Source organism: Myotis yumanensis, unplaced genomic scaffold, assembly GCF_028538775.1.
Source record: "Myotis yumanensis isolate MYYU_CA2020_CCGP unplaced genomic scaffold, mMyoYum1.0.hap1 SCAF_17, whole genome shotgun sequence".
Taxonomy (NCBI): Eukaryota; Metazoa; Chordata; class Mammalia; order Chiroptera; family Vespertilionidae; genus Myotis; species Myotis yumanensis.
In genome coordinates this window covers 42923209-42936751 of record NW_027223768.1, presented here as the reverse complement: position 1 = coordinate 42936751, position 13543 = coordinate 42923209, and the positions used below count along the sequence as shown (strand labels likewise).

At 59.9% G+C, this 13543-nt stretch overlaps 1 protein-coding gene across 4 annotated transcripts; it reads left to right on the top strand.

Annotated features, from left to right (window-relative positions):
• The first annotated feature begins 1300 nt into the window (after positions 1-1300).
• On the top strand, positions 1301-11783 carry FCGR2B (Fc gamma receptor IIb). 4 transcript variants are annotated; one of them, XM_070395650.1, is made up of 8 exons: positions 1301-1480; positions 3367-3387; positions 4320-4574; positions 8541-8795; positions 9076-9198; positions 9878-9925; positions 11341-11378; positions 11452-11783. In XM_070395650.1, exons 1-8 carry the CDS (start codon positions 1366-1368, stop codon positions 11536-11538), a joined length of 942 nt encoding a protein of 313 aa, XP_070251751.1. In that variant the 5' UTR covers positions 1301-1365; the 3' UTR covers positions 11539-11783. The 4 variants fall into 4 exon arrangements, with proteins under 4 accessions (XP_070251751.1, XP_070251753.1, XP_070251752.1 ...); XM_070395652.1 differs by lacking the exon at positions 9076-9198; XM_070395651.1 differs by lacking the exon at positions 9878-9925.
• The last annotated feature ends 1760 nt before the right edge of the window (positions 11784-13543 follow it).

Below are 13543 nucleotides of genomic sequence, written 5' to 3'. Positions count from 1 at the left end.
GGGAGGGGGCAGCGATGGGAAGAGCAGGGCTCAGAAGGGGAAGGATGACGCCTGGGGTCAGCCAGGCCTCACAGGACTGCTGTGCCCATTTCTCCTCCTGGCGGTGCTGACTGGAGGCAGGGAGAGCAACTGGCAGCCGGGCCAGGAGCCTCATGATGGAGAGAGGGGCTTCCTCGCCCAGAGAAACCGAGGTGCCGGGAACCAGGGAGCCGTTGTAACAGGCAGGACTGCAGGTCCCCGCCCCGGCGGGCAGGGCCTTTGGTGGAACACCAGGAATCGGGCAGCTTTGCCCTTTGCAAGAGCCGTGGGAAAGCATTTGGAAGCAGCGCTCTCCCAAGCGGCAGGGAGGGGCCTGCTCCCAGGTAGGCCTCCTGCCCACAGCCTCTCCCCCTGGTGACCTTGGCTCTGAGGTCTCCAGAGTGTGTAGCGGCCGCTATCAGGTGGTTCCCTCTCCACGTGCTGAGGGTGGGCACAGGCAACGAGCACGAGGACAGGGAGCAGGAAGGAAAGGTTTCCGGGGACGCCCTGCACCGCCTCGCCAGCACCCAGGTCCTCTTCATGTCCCCACATCCCAGGCAGTGCTTCTCAGCCTCGGGCATTTCTATGCCGACAATGGGTGTCGCCGGCACCTAGAGGCCAGCGATGTCGCTGAACACCCGGCAAGGCACAGGCGCTCCTCGGACAGGAATCACCTGGCCCCAGTGTCAGGAGTCCTGAGGCCCAGGAGTCCTGCGCGGTCTCTGTGAGTCCTGAGGAGCTGGCGTCCAGGCCTGGCCATCCGCCCTCCGCAGGTGAGCTCACTCACCTGCCATCGAGAGGCCGGCGGGACCGGCAGGACGAGCTGGTGGCCAGCAGGTGTTTGGTGCACGACTGAGCGGGTAGGAGCGTGATGAGGGGGACAGTGAGGTGACTGGTTCCTCCTCTGGGCCCTGACGGTCCTCTCCATCGTCCACACCCAGAAGGGACCCAGGGCTGTGGGTGGTCTGCAGCCTGCACTGATTTCGGGAAGGGCCATCCGCGCCGGCCTCCAGGTGAGCTAGAAGCACGACAGGACTGCCTCCCTCTCCGGAGCCACCTTTCCTGGAGGGGCTGGGACAGATAGAGGCCCCGGGGAACCGTGGCCCCAGGGAGAGGACTTTGTTTCCCAGTTTCTAAGATTCCGGTGAATTTGGAGCAGAGCTGAGCCAGATTCTGGGAAGGCCTGCGTCTTCAGGGAGGGAGCCTTCAGAGGAAAGGGGGAGGGCGGGGCTGTGATAAAGACACAGGCTTCCACTTCCCCTTCTGACTCCACGCCTGTCTGTCCTGGGGTGCAGCCCCAGAGGAGCCGGCTGACTGTGCTGCGCCCCGAGAGCTGCACCAGGGGCCATGGGGGTCCCTTCAGTCCTGCCACTCCCTGCTGCAGCGAGTGACCAGGCTGGCTGTCCCCCTCGCCGTCCCTGGGGGCACTTGCTACTCCTGTGCACGGCTCTGCTATTCCTGGGTGAGTCAGGGTCGGGGCAGCGGGAGGGATGGGCCTGGTGCCACCTCAGTTGGTCGGTTGGTTGGAGCTGCGCGCGGCCAGGATGAGGCTGGCGTGGGAAGCAGTCAGCAGATGGAGACCAAGCCCTGCAGCCTGCTGGCCTCGCTGAGTGCGACAGGGCAGAGCTGGGGTTTAACGTGTCTTTTGCCTAATTCTCCTGGGCCCATCTCTGAGGCTCCGCCAGCCCCACATCAGAACCTCTTGGAGGAGTCCCGGGACCAGGCGGGCATGGCTCGGGCGGGCACTCTGCTTCCTCAGAAAGGTGTTTCCAGCGACCGCATCTCAGGGGAAGGTCACGGTGCCCCAGATGGCATGGGAGGAAGCTGTCAGGCACGTGGCGGGCAGTGGCGATTCTCTGTCCTCCTGAATCCACGTCAGGCATCGAGCGCTTCCCTTCCCCTGGGAGAGGCCGGGAGGCCTGGGAGCCAGGCTCCTGCTCAGCACACACCACCTGGAGCCACGCAGTGAATGCGTCCGGGGGCTGGGGGAGGGGAAGGGAAGCAATGGGATCAGTGTGGCTACTGCCCTGTCTGAGCGTACATCCCACCGAGGGTGTGAGCACAGGGAACAAACACAGAGGCACAAACAGGAAGGCACGAGGCGTCAATAGGGCGCCCTGATAAGAAAGCCTAATGTGGGAGACGAGAGCAGCTGCTTGAGCTGACACGGAGCTTCCCGAGGAGGCCACGCTTCAGCGGGGACGAGGCCACATTCAGCCCCTTGAGGAGGCAAAGGAGGCAGGTTCAGAGCAGCGGACCCGCCGACACAAAAGCCACGTCTGTGGCCCGTGTTGCTGGAGCTGAGAGCTCAGGGAAGGAGCGGGAGAGCCAGGCGCGGCCTTGCAAACGCTGACATCTTATTTTAAGAGCAAAGGAAGGCCATCCAGGCTTGTAAGCGGGGAGTGACGTTGTTTAAAATAACCCTAGCTTCTCGAGTGGGTGTGGGGAGACAAGTCGGGAGATGGTGGAAGGCCGGCAGGGCCTGGGGCAGCGTGAGGCCATGGCGGGGAGACGGGCATCCAAGCTGTAAGTGGGAGGCAGACTGAGAGAACTGCTGGCGTGAGGGGTGGGGTCTGGAGGAGGAATGGAAGAGACAGCAGCTTCCAGGCCGCAGAAAAGCAGAAAGGGGGCGGATGGGGCACGGAATGGAGACTGGGAGAGAAATGGAACGTGTCCCCTGTTGCGAGTGAAGTGACCAGAAGGAGCGGGCGTGGCGGCTTGTGTAGGAAACAATGCAGCAATCTGGCTGTGAAGGGAGCAGGGAGAGAAGTTGGAATTACATGTGGGGTCCGGTGAGAGGTTTTCTTTTTATGAAGATACTGGAATGTACTTACATTGATGAGGAAGATGTCCCTGAAAAGGGAACGCTGGTGACGCAGGAGAGGGAGTCACAGGATGAAGGGATGGGCAGAAGAGGCTGGCCCAGCAAAGTGGAGTCACGGGGGTGGGGGGGGGTGGGGGGGTGGGGGTGGGGCGCACAGGATGAAGGGATGGGCAGAAGAGGCTGGCCCAGCAAAGTGGAGTCACGGGGGGGGGGGGGGGGGGGGCGGGCGCACAGGATGAAGGGATGGGCAGAAGAGGCTGGCCCAGTAAAGTGGAGTCACGGGGGGGGGGGGGGGGGGGGGCGGGCGGGGGAGGGCAGGAAGGAGGGAGATGCAGGCAGTGAGGTCGGCCCTGACTTTGCAGTCACCAGTCTGCCTGCTCCATGCTGGTTCAGCAGCACAGGCGGAGCCGGTGCAGGCTGGGCGATGCAGAGGGTTCCAGTGGAGACGGAGGAGGGCAGGGTCTCGGGGCTGGCAGGGCGGTGGTTACTCACAGTGATGCAGGACTTTGCTTTCTCTCCTGCAGCTCCTGCGGCCGGGACCCCTGGTAAGTCCTGACCTAGCTGCCCCTTCTTCTGCCCCAGCACCCCTCCTAGGCAGGGCCAGGAGGGTAACACTCCTCCCCTCTCCCCTCCTCCCGGGGCCAGGGCCAGGCAGCCGGTGCACATGGGCCGGGACACAGCACAGATATTGTCACAGGAAATCACTCCACCTTCTCTCTCCATCGCCTTCCTCTCGCCAATGCAATCAATCCCATCTATCAGGAGCCCCGGCAATTTCAGTCTCAGCCTCGTGTCGATGAAGCCTCTGCTTTGTCTGAAGGCTTTGTCTGGGGCCTGGGCAGGAACAGGAGGGAACCCACGGGCTGAGCTTCTGCCTCTCCCGGGGGCAGGGGCCCTTCCAGGGCCTGAGCCCAGGGCTCCATTGGCCCGGCCTTTCTCCCCTCTTTCTCTGTCCTTCTTTGTGTGGGTATGAGGACAGGCCTGTTCTAAGGGATAAAGAAAAATATGTGGTCAGAACAGAAACCGGGCATCCAATTCTCATGCTGACACCCCACCGCTCCCTTCATTCAGTTCTGAGTCCAGACACCTCCATTTAAAGGGGGGTGTGTGTGTGGTTAGGGTGCTGCAGCTAGGCGCCTCTATTTCGAGAGCATGTGCCCTGTGTCCTAACCCTTTCCTTGCTCTTGAGGCACATGAGCAGGCTTGGCCTTCTTCTCAGATACAGTGGGGCCTTGACTTATGAATGTCCCGACTAACGAGTTTTTTGAGATACCAGCTGTCTCTCAGCCGATTATTTGCATTGAGTTGACAGAGTAATTTGAGTTAATGAGCTCCTTAATGAGCTCCTTAACGAGCTTGGTCTCAGAACGAATTAAACTCGAAAGTCAAGGCCCCACTGTAGTTGTGGTCGGTGGCAGGGCCCAGGGCTTCCTGTCTGGGCTGCGTCGGCTCCTCATGCTCCTCTCTCTGCCGCCAGGTCTCCAGAAGGCCGTGGTGAGCCTCCAGCCCCCCTGGCTCCAGGTGTTCCCCGAGGACAACGTGACCCTGAGCTGCCAGGGGGCCCGCAGTCCTGGGGACAACTCCACCCAGTGGTTCCACGATGGGACCGCCATCCCCTCACAGGTCCAGCCCAGCTACAGCTTCAAGGCCAGCAGCAACCACAGCGGGGACTACAGGTGCCAGACGGGCCAGACCAGCCTCAGCGACCCTGTGCACCTGGACGTGACTTCCGGTCAGTGGAGGAGCTGGGAGGCCTGGGAGGCGGACCTGAGAGCTGCTGGCCCGGCAGAGGGTTTGGGAACGGGGTGGCCGTTTCTGGGAAGTGTGGCCCGAGCTGTTGGAAGTGGTTTCTGCCCAGTCATTTCCCCTCGCACCCCCGCCTCTTTCGCTTCTATGTGGGTTCCTCGGAGTATGTGAGGTTGCTTGGCCTCAGTCCTGATTGAGCAAGAAGGTGACAAGGCCACAAACAGGCCACCGGGGGTGAGAGAAGCAGGAGGAAACCACAACTTCACAGAACCCCACTTTCCTAGCCGAGGCAGGAGCACAGCTGAGTCCCAGCCGTGGGCTCCTTCCCTGAGTCTGTTCCCCCTTTGCTCCGTGAGGTGCTGACCCCAGCAGTCTCACGTCCCTGCCCCACCCTCCATGCACTTTCCTCCTGACACAGGGCAGCTCCACTCAAGTTTGCCGACCCAGTGGGCGCTCTCACCCTCCTGGCAAAACGTAGTTCTCCATGCAGAGCGGCTGCTCACACCCGTCCCCTCCCCTTGGCCCCAGTCGTCCTTAGAAGCTCCCAGCAGGCCCAGCCTGGAAGAAGGCCCAGGGCCCGGCCCCTCCAGGAAGCAGAGAGGCGAGGGGACCTGCTGAGACAGGCGTGTCCCCACCAACGGCCACACCAGGCCCCAGGACCAGCATATGAGGTGGATGCCCCCCGGGAGGACCCAAGTCCTCCAGCCTGGGGGCCTCAGGGGCCCCCGAAGTTCAGGTCTAGCACTGGGCATTCCAGCAGGGGCAGCTCACATGTCACTGTGTGCACAGCCAGTGGGGTGGCTGGGGGGCCTGCCCTCCAGGTCTGCCCAGCAGCAGGCGGCCATGCCCAGCTCCCTCACAGCAGCAGACCCCCACCCAGGCCCAGCCCACCATTGGCCGCCAGCTCCTCAGTCAGTCCTGAGGCGGGCACTCTCCCAGCCCCACCACTCTGACCCAGTCCATGCTCCTGGGACCAGCACCTCCCAGCCTCATCCAGGCCAGGCCCACGTGTACCTGAGGTCACAGCTGGGAAACCTATGGCAGGTAGACGGACCCTGGGCTCCCAACTCATCCCAATGCCCCCGGGCGGAGGCTCAGGCCAGCAGGTGCAGGTGCTCAGCCTCCTGGAGGCCAGCAGGTGTGGCTGGGGCCGACTTGGCAGTGAGGAGCCAGCAGCCCCAGCCCAAGGCTCCCTGAGAAGGGCCTTGCCCTGTCTTCGCCTCCTCTGTCTGCCTCTCCCAGGCCTCTCGCCAGGCTCTTGCTGTGGCTCAGCTTCCTCTCGGGCCTCAGGCCAGTCCCTCAACCTCAGTCAAGCTGCAGGAGGTGGCAGGAATAGCACCCAGAGTCCGCGAGTCCAGGTGGAGGGAGCCAGAACCTGGGCATTTGGGTCATTGCCTTCCTCGGGGGCGGGTGTGGGGAGCCGAATCAGGAAGGGCTCGGAGAGCAGGAGCCCTGCCTGCAGCCACACAGGGACGCAGTGGGACCCCACGCAGGCAGCCCCCATGCGCCACCCACACGCAGGCCTACCTGTTCCCCACTGAGCAACGGCACCAGCAGCCTCAGGAGAAACAGGCTGGGCTCCAGCACAGCCCGCCTCGTACTGACCCCGCTGGCTGTCCCTCAGCCACTGCCTCCGGTCCCCGCTGCCTTCCACGTGCCTTCTCTGCACCTGCTGGGCTAGTGGTCAGCAAACTCCTTAGTCAACAGAGCCAAATATCAACAGTACAACGATTGAAATTTCTTTTGAGAGCCAAATTTTTTAAACTTAAACTATATAGGTAGGTACATTGTTATTAATTTAATTAGGGTTCTCCTAAGGCTTACACACTCAAAGGGCCAAAGAGCCGCATGTGGCTCGCGAGCCGCAGTTTGCCGACCATGGTCAACTGGGCAAACCCTGGCGTGGCTGTGAGGCAGCAGGCTGGCTGAGGAGGAGACACACCGAGCTCAGTGCTTGCTGCCCAGACACCTCCAGTAGCTGGAGAGGGAGCGGCCGTCGTCCAGCGGCGATACTAATGCCCCCACAGGGGGCTGGCAGCCGTGCCCGCCCCACAGCACAGCCCTGGACTAGCCACGGGGCCCAGACAAATGGGTGACTCAAACCTCCACAGGCCGCTGGGAAGCCCCGATATCACCCACATCACTGAGGCTTTTGTATCCGAGAAGGAGCAGAGCCTGAGTGAGAAGCTCCTGCAGGCAGGGCTGGGCAGGCTGCGCGAGAGGCAGGCTGTGGCCTGTGCGCGACTGGCCCGTCTGCCAAGCAGACAAGAGGGCAAGTGTCCTGAGTTATGAGCCGTTTTGTTCCTCTGAGAGGTTCTGCTCTGTGAGTTGCACCAGGAGGGACAATGTGAGCTGTGGTCACAGATCTGGCTGAAGAGGAAAAAGTGAGAAAGCTTCAAGAAGCCCACCCACCGGGCCCTGCCGCAGCGGCCCAGGCCCAGGAGAGCTCCAGGGGCGGAGAGCTAGGCTTGAAGAACCTGCCCTGGGAACCCTCCTGCGGCCGAGCCCCCTCCAGCGGCCCCAGCCGCCCCAGCCGCGGTGCAGAGGAGGCAGGAGCCCATCGCTTCTCCACGCGGCTCCCAGGAGACTGATGGGCAGACTTTCATTACTCGAAGAGGAGCACTCTGAGTGCCGTGAGCTCGCAGGGCCTGTCCCACGACGTGTCCTCCAGGAGACCTCAGGGGGCCTTTTGCACACGTCTGGGTGTTAACCTGGTGGCGGCACCTCCGCAGGGAAGGACGGCTGCTCCAGCGATGCAGCTCCGTCCGTCCCTCTCCGTCTCGGTGGAGATTCCCCGACAAGGACGTGGAGGCAGGAACGGCTGCTTTCTACAGGCGGCAGCTTTGACGTGTCTCTGGCTTCTCTGTTGTTAACAATCTGTGATTCTGAGCCTCCCGCTTGCCCCAACGAATCCTGATAAAAGAGGCCGCCCGTGGGCCAGGGCCACTCAGCCTGGCCTGCAGGGGCGTCCGCGGGCCCACTCCCTCGGAGGAGGAAACGCTCTGTGCTGGGCCAGGAAAGGTGGCCGCAGGTGCAGCGGGAGAGGCAGGGCTCCAGCGTGTGTGATGCGGCTGAGCAGCAAGAGCTGGGGCCTCCCCGCCCGCCAGTTCCCTCTGCCCTGCCCAGGGCGGAGGCCCAGCTTTCTCTCACTCTCCCTGCGTCCTGGCGGCGCCCAGCAGGCAGGCTCGGGGTCTCACTCTGACTGTGGCAGGACTGAGAGGGCTTGCCTGGCAGCACGCCGAGGCTGTTGTCATTCTCTGCCCCTCCCCCTCCCAGGTCTCTAGCGTCTTCTGCTCCCCACCCTTCCTCTCCAATCCCAACCCCTCTGTCCTGGAGGAAAGTGCGGGTCGAGCTCAGGACTCCACGCGCCCTCCTTAGGCACTATTCCCTACACAACCAAATAGTAAATATCCTTTCTCCCTCAGTAAAAGGACGAAAACTGGGGGGAAGTTACACGGCAGACTGATGACCCCCCAATGACACTGAGGCCTTCAAAGTCCCGCTGCAGGAAGCCCTCATTCCCTGACACTCACCAGAGAAGCGAGCACTTGTTGGATGCCCATGACTTTCTGCGATCCTCAGAGACATGTCTCCACGTCAGGGGCCCCTCCCTCCTGCCCAGGGGCTGTGCCAGGTCCCTGTGCCTCCCTAGAGGACAGGAAAGAGCCCCTACGACATGCCAGGAACTATGGGGGGGTGTGGAGTCCTTATGTCCATTTTCACAGATGAGGAAACTAAGAAGTTCAATGACTCGCCCACGATGACAGCGCTCATGAGTGAGGGGGCCAGAGCCCGGCCAGGACGTCTGATCCAGACTTCAGCTCGTCCTCCCCACATCACGTCCCACCAGCCGGGACTAAGAGGGCTTGACAGGCACGCACGTGGCTGTCGCCATCCTCTGGCTCTCAGAGCTGAGGCAGCGCTGCCATGTTCTGTGCTCTGTGTCTTTCAGCCTGGCTGCTGCTCCAGACGCCCCGCCTGCTGGTCCCGCAGGGGGCCCCCATCGTGCTGCGCTGCCACAGCTGGAAGAACTGGCGCCTGTACAAGATCCAGTTCTTCCAGGACGGGAAACCCAAGTGGTTTTCATACACGAACGCCAGCTTCTCCATCCCACACGCGAACGCCAGCCACAGTGGCGCGTACCACTGCTCAGGGCTCCTAGGGCAGATGCAGCACACATCGCAGCCCGTGAACATCACTGTCCCAGGTGGGAGCCCTGCCCAGGTGCAGGAGGCGAGGCGAGGGGTCAGAGCTAGGGCGAAGGTCACCTGGGCGTCCATGGGGCTGCAGAGGTGCCACAGCAGCAAACCTGGGCCCCAGGGCGCAGAGAAGAGGGGCCAGTGGCCAGGAGTACAGGCTAGAGGTCGGGCCTGAGCAGGCGAGGTTGCACCCGGGAGGGCCCAGGCACAGCAGCTGCAGGGACAGCCTGGGCACAGCCCTGGGGCGGGAGGGCGGCACACTGCCTGTCTGAGTTCTGTCTTCCCCAGTGTCCAGCAAAGCCTTCCCGCCTGTGATCACGGCAGTGGTGGCCGGGGTGGCTGGCATTGTTGCTGTGGCTGGTGTGGCTGGTGTGGTGGCCTGGGTCTGCTTCAGGCGACACCAGAGTTCAGGTTTGTGGCTTTTCTTGGTTTCTCTGATCAGTTCCTCCCGGCCAAACCCCTAAAACATTGCCAGCACCCTTCTCTTTGGGCTACAGAATCCTCATGTTCAGACATGGCCCCACATGTTAGTTCTTCATGCATTCGCTAGCTCATTCCTTCCCCGAGGCTTGGCCAGACTTGTTCCGTGTGGAGCACCGTGCTAGACGCCGTGGGCAGCACCCAGACACAGAGTCCGGCCTGTCCCTCGCAGAGCTCGCAGGGTTGCAGGCAGGAAGACAGGAGCACAAACAGAGCGTATGATCAGAGGGATGAGAGGACGATAGAGAAATGCGAGGCCGTAGGGGGAGGGGACGGAAGAGCCCACAGACCCGCGTGGTGGGGGGAAGCGGCGCTTTAGAGGGCAGAGCCAGCCCGGGAAGAGCAGTGCGTGGCCTCCCAGTGTCCAGGAGCCCGGGAAGAGCAGTGCGTGGCCTCCCAGCGTCCAGGAGCCCCTGCGCAGCCTGGGGGCGGTTTCTCCGGACCAGGCCTTCTGCAGTCTGGGCAGGAGGCGGGGAGGGAGGAGGACACCTCTGAACGCTAAAGGTCTGGGCTGGTCCTAACACAATCCTAACCCTGGCCCTTGGTCCCGAGGACTCAGGCCCCTCCCTGTAATCTACTCACCTCCCGTGTGCCCTCCCAACCCTCCCAGGAACCCCTGAGAACAGGGAAAGGGGAGAGACCCTACCCGAGGAACCAGGTGAGTGCAGCCCGGGGCTCCTGCTGCCCCGCCTGGGCGGCCAGGTGAATTGGAGCAGCAGGTGGCTTGTGTGTGTGGCGGGCAGGGCTCAGGTGGCTTGGCAGCTCTGAGACAACTCCTGGGCCTAAAGAGACCTCACTGGGCGTGAGGAGAGGAACAGCCGCGCCAGGTAGAGGTAGGGATTCGCCAGTGTCAGAATTCCCGGGACTAGGAACGCTGGGAAATTTCCAGAGCACGAAATGAGAAGGAGCTTTGGCAGAGCTGGCACAGGGCAGCGGTTAGAAGATGTAAGATGAGGTGAATAGGATTGGGGTTGGGTTCTCAGAGGGAGGGAGGAGGCCGGGGGGGACAACCTGGGTTTGTTGAGGAGTCTTCTCCGTGGAATGATGGGGTCTAGGTGGTTGGGCTCAGCTCCCAGAGGAACACGAGAAAGTTCTGGGGCTCTAGCGGCCTTTGTAGGCTCCACAGACCAAGCTCGGGCCCAGGCCACTGCCTGGGGATGCCCGGGCCCTGTCCCCACGGGCAAAGGAACCTCGGCAAGTCCTCCCCTGTGGCTCAGTCTCCTCGCCGAGGAAGCCAGCCTCCAGGTCTGACACTGAGCCAGTGGCCGCCTGGCCCAACCCAGATGCAGCGTGGTTCCTGGCACAGCCAGAGCATGAAGGCACCGGCCAGCAGTCCTGCAGTCAAAGAGGCCGGGGACCCTCAGGGGACGGGGTGACGCAGAGCAGAGCAGCAGATTTGAGAGCCCGAGCAGCTCTGAGCAGCCACGTCCCGGCCAGGCTGGGGGTGGGGGGAGGACCCAGACGCTGAGAGGAGCCTGGTCACGCCTGGCCACCCAATGTGTGGCCGTCTCCATGGCGTAGATGTGTTTCACGGGGCATTTACTTTGAAGCCAGGCCTGGGGTTGGGGCTGCCATAAGGCGTGGCCAGGTTGGAGTGAGCATTTGGTTGGGGGTCTGTTCCGGAGTCTGGGGCATGGCAAACGGGGGTGCTTTGACCAGGGGCCGGGAGGACCTGCCGGTGTTGTCTCAGACCTTGCCTGCTTCTGCAGACACTGAGGGTGCTTTCCCGGCAAAGGCACGAGGGACTGGCTGTCCTACTGCATTGGCTGCTGCTGGGTCCCTCCCTCCTTCCCTCCCTCCCTCCTCGCTCTCCCTCTTTCCTTGTATGTCATGGTGTCACCAGATCCCTCTAAGTCCCAACAAGGATGCATCTCATCGGCCCAAAGTGGCCGATGTCTTCTCTACCTGAAGTTTGTCCCAACACCTCAGACCCTGGAAACTGCCTGCTTTGCCATGCCGCACAAATGCCCGCCTCCCTTAGCCAGCGTGGCGGGGCGTGGGCGGGCGAGGGCGGAGGCTTTGGCCTGGGGTGGCCACGCAGCAGGGCCTGCTAACTGTGCTTCTCGCCCACAGCCAGCATCGCCGACGCTGACACAGCTGCCAAAGCGGAGGTGAGCCCCCAGCCATGGCCTGCCCCCCCTCCAGGGGCTTCTCTGTGGCCCCATTGACCCCCGCTTTCTCCAGGTGGAGAACACAATCACCTACTCCCTCCTCCTGCACCCCGAGGCCCCCGAGGACGACACCGCGCCCTCGGATTACCAGAACATGTAGCTGCGGGGCCAGAGCCAGGCAGGCCCATCTCATCTTCTGGCTGCACCCCCTCGGGCAGGATGCCTGCCGTTTGAAGAGGGGGGACTCTTCCAGGGTCACCCGCGGGGATCCTGGGCCCCCTGTACTGACAGCACAACTGTGGCCCCTGATGACAGCCACACTGAGCCCTGAGCCCCAGCACTTGTCGCCATCACACGTCCTCTGTCCCACGTCCACGCAGACAATAAAACTTGCTTTTATTTAGAGATTGTAGCCACACGGGAGATGCTTATATTGCAGCTTGCATGGGAAAGTTACGTTCGTGTACATGGTCTCAGAAATGTTGAAACAGAGCAACACACGCCAACATATTAGAGTGGGGGTTTCAGGTGCTTTTCCTTTCTGTTTCTATACAGAGCACGTGTTGCTTTTTTTTTCTTTTTTTTTTTTTTGATTAGTTAAATCTTTATTGTTCAGATTATTACATTTGTTCCTCTTTTTTCCCCCATAACTCCCCTCCACCCAGTTCCCACCCCACCCTCCTCCCTCACTCCCCACCCACTGTCCTCATCCATAGGTGCACGATTTTTGTCCAGTCTCTTCCCGAATCCCCCTCACCCCTTTCCCCCCCAAGAATAGTCAGTCCATTCCCTTTCTATGCCCCTGATTCTATTATAATCACCAGTTCATTCTGTTCATCAGATTATTCACTTGATTTTCAGATTCACTTGTTGATAGATGTGTATTTGTTGTTCATAATTTGTATCTTTACCTTTTTCTTCTTCCTCTTTTTAAAGGATACCTTTCAGCATTTCATATAATACTGGCTTGGTGGTGATGAACTCCTTTAGCTTTTCCTTATCTGTGAAGCTCTTTATCTGACCTTCACTTCTGAATGATAGCTTTGCTGGATAAAGTACTCTTGGTTGTAGGTTCTTGCTATTCATCACTTTGAATATTTCTTGCCACTCCCTTCTGGCCTGCATAGTTTCTGTTGAGAAATCAGCTGACAGTCGTATGGGTACTCCCTTGTACGTAATTGAGTTTCTTTCTCTTGCTGCTTTTAAGATTCTCTCTTTGTCTTTTGCTCTTGGCATTTTAATTATGATGTGTCTTGGTGTGGTCCTCTTTGGATTCCTTTTGTTTGGGGTTCTCTGTGCTTCCTGGACTTGTAAGTCTATTTCTTTCACCAAGTAGGGGAAGTTTTCTGTCATTATTTCTTCAAATAGGTTTTCAATATCTTGCTCTCTCTCTTCTTCTGGCACCCCTATAATTTGGATGTTGGTGCGCTTGAAGCTGTCCCAGAGGCTCCTTGCACTATCTTCATATTTTTGGATTCTTTTTTCATTTTGCTTTTCCAGTTGGGTGTTTTTTGCTTCTTCGTATTTCAAATCATTGACTTGATTCTCTAGTCTGCTGTTGGGAGTCTGTATAATATTCTTTATTTCAGTCAGTGTATGCTTAATTTCTAGTTGGTCCTTTATCACAACATCGAGGGTCTCATTAGATTTCTTGTAGGTCTCATTAAGTTTATTGGCAGTTTCTAGAAAATTCTTGAAAAACCTTAAAATTGTGGTTTTGAACTCTAAATCCAGTAGTTTGCTTTCCTCCATTTCTGTCATTTGTGTCCTTTTTCTTTGTCTCCGCATTTTTTATGCTTCTCTGTGTTGATAAAGTGGTTTTCTGTGCTAAGTGTCCTCTAGAGCCCAATGGTTCAGCCTCCCCAATTACCTGAGGAGGACACTCTTGGTGCACCCCCTTGTGATCTTTGTGCACAGTCTTGTTGTAGTTAAGCCTTGATTGCTGTAGGTAACACTGGGAGGAATTGACCTCCAGGCCAATTGGCTGTGAGAATCAGCTGTGTCTGCAGTGGGAGAACTTCTGTGCTGGAGACACCCCTCCGGGGCAAGACTTGCTTCAATGGGGCTTTGGTGCTCACTGAGTCTGCCCCCTGAGTGTGTCCTTTATGGTTCCACCGAGCTGCAAACTGGATGGTCTCACTCTGACCTCTGGGTACATTGGCTTC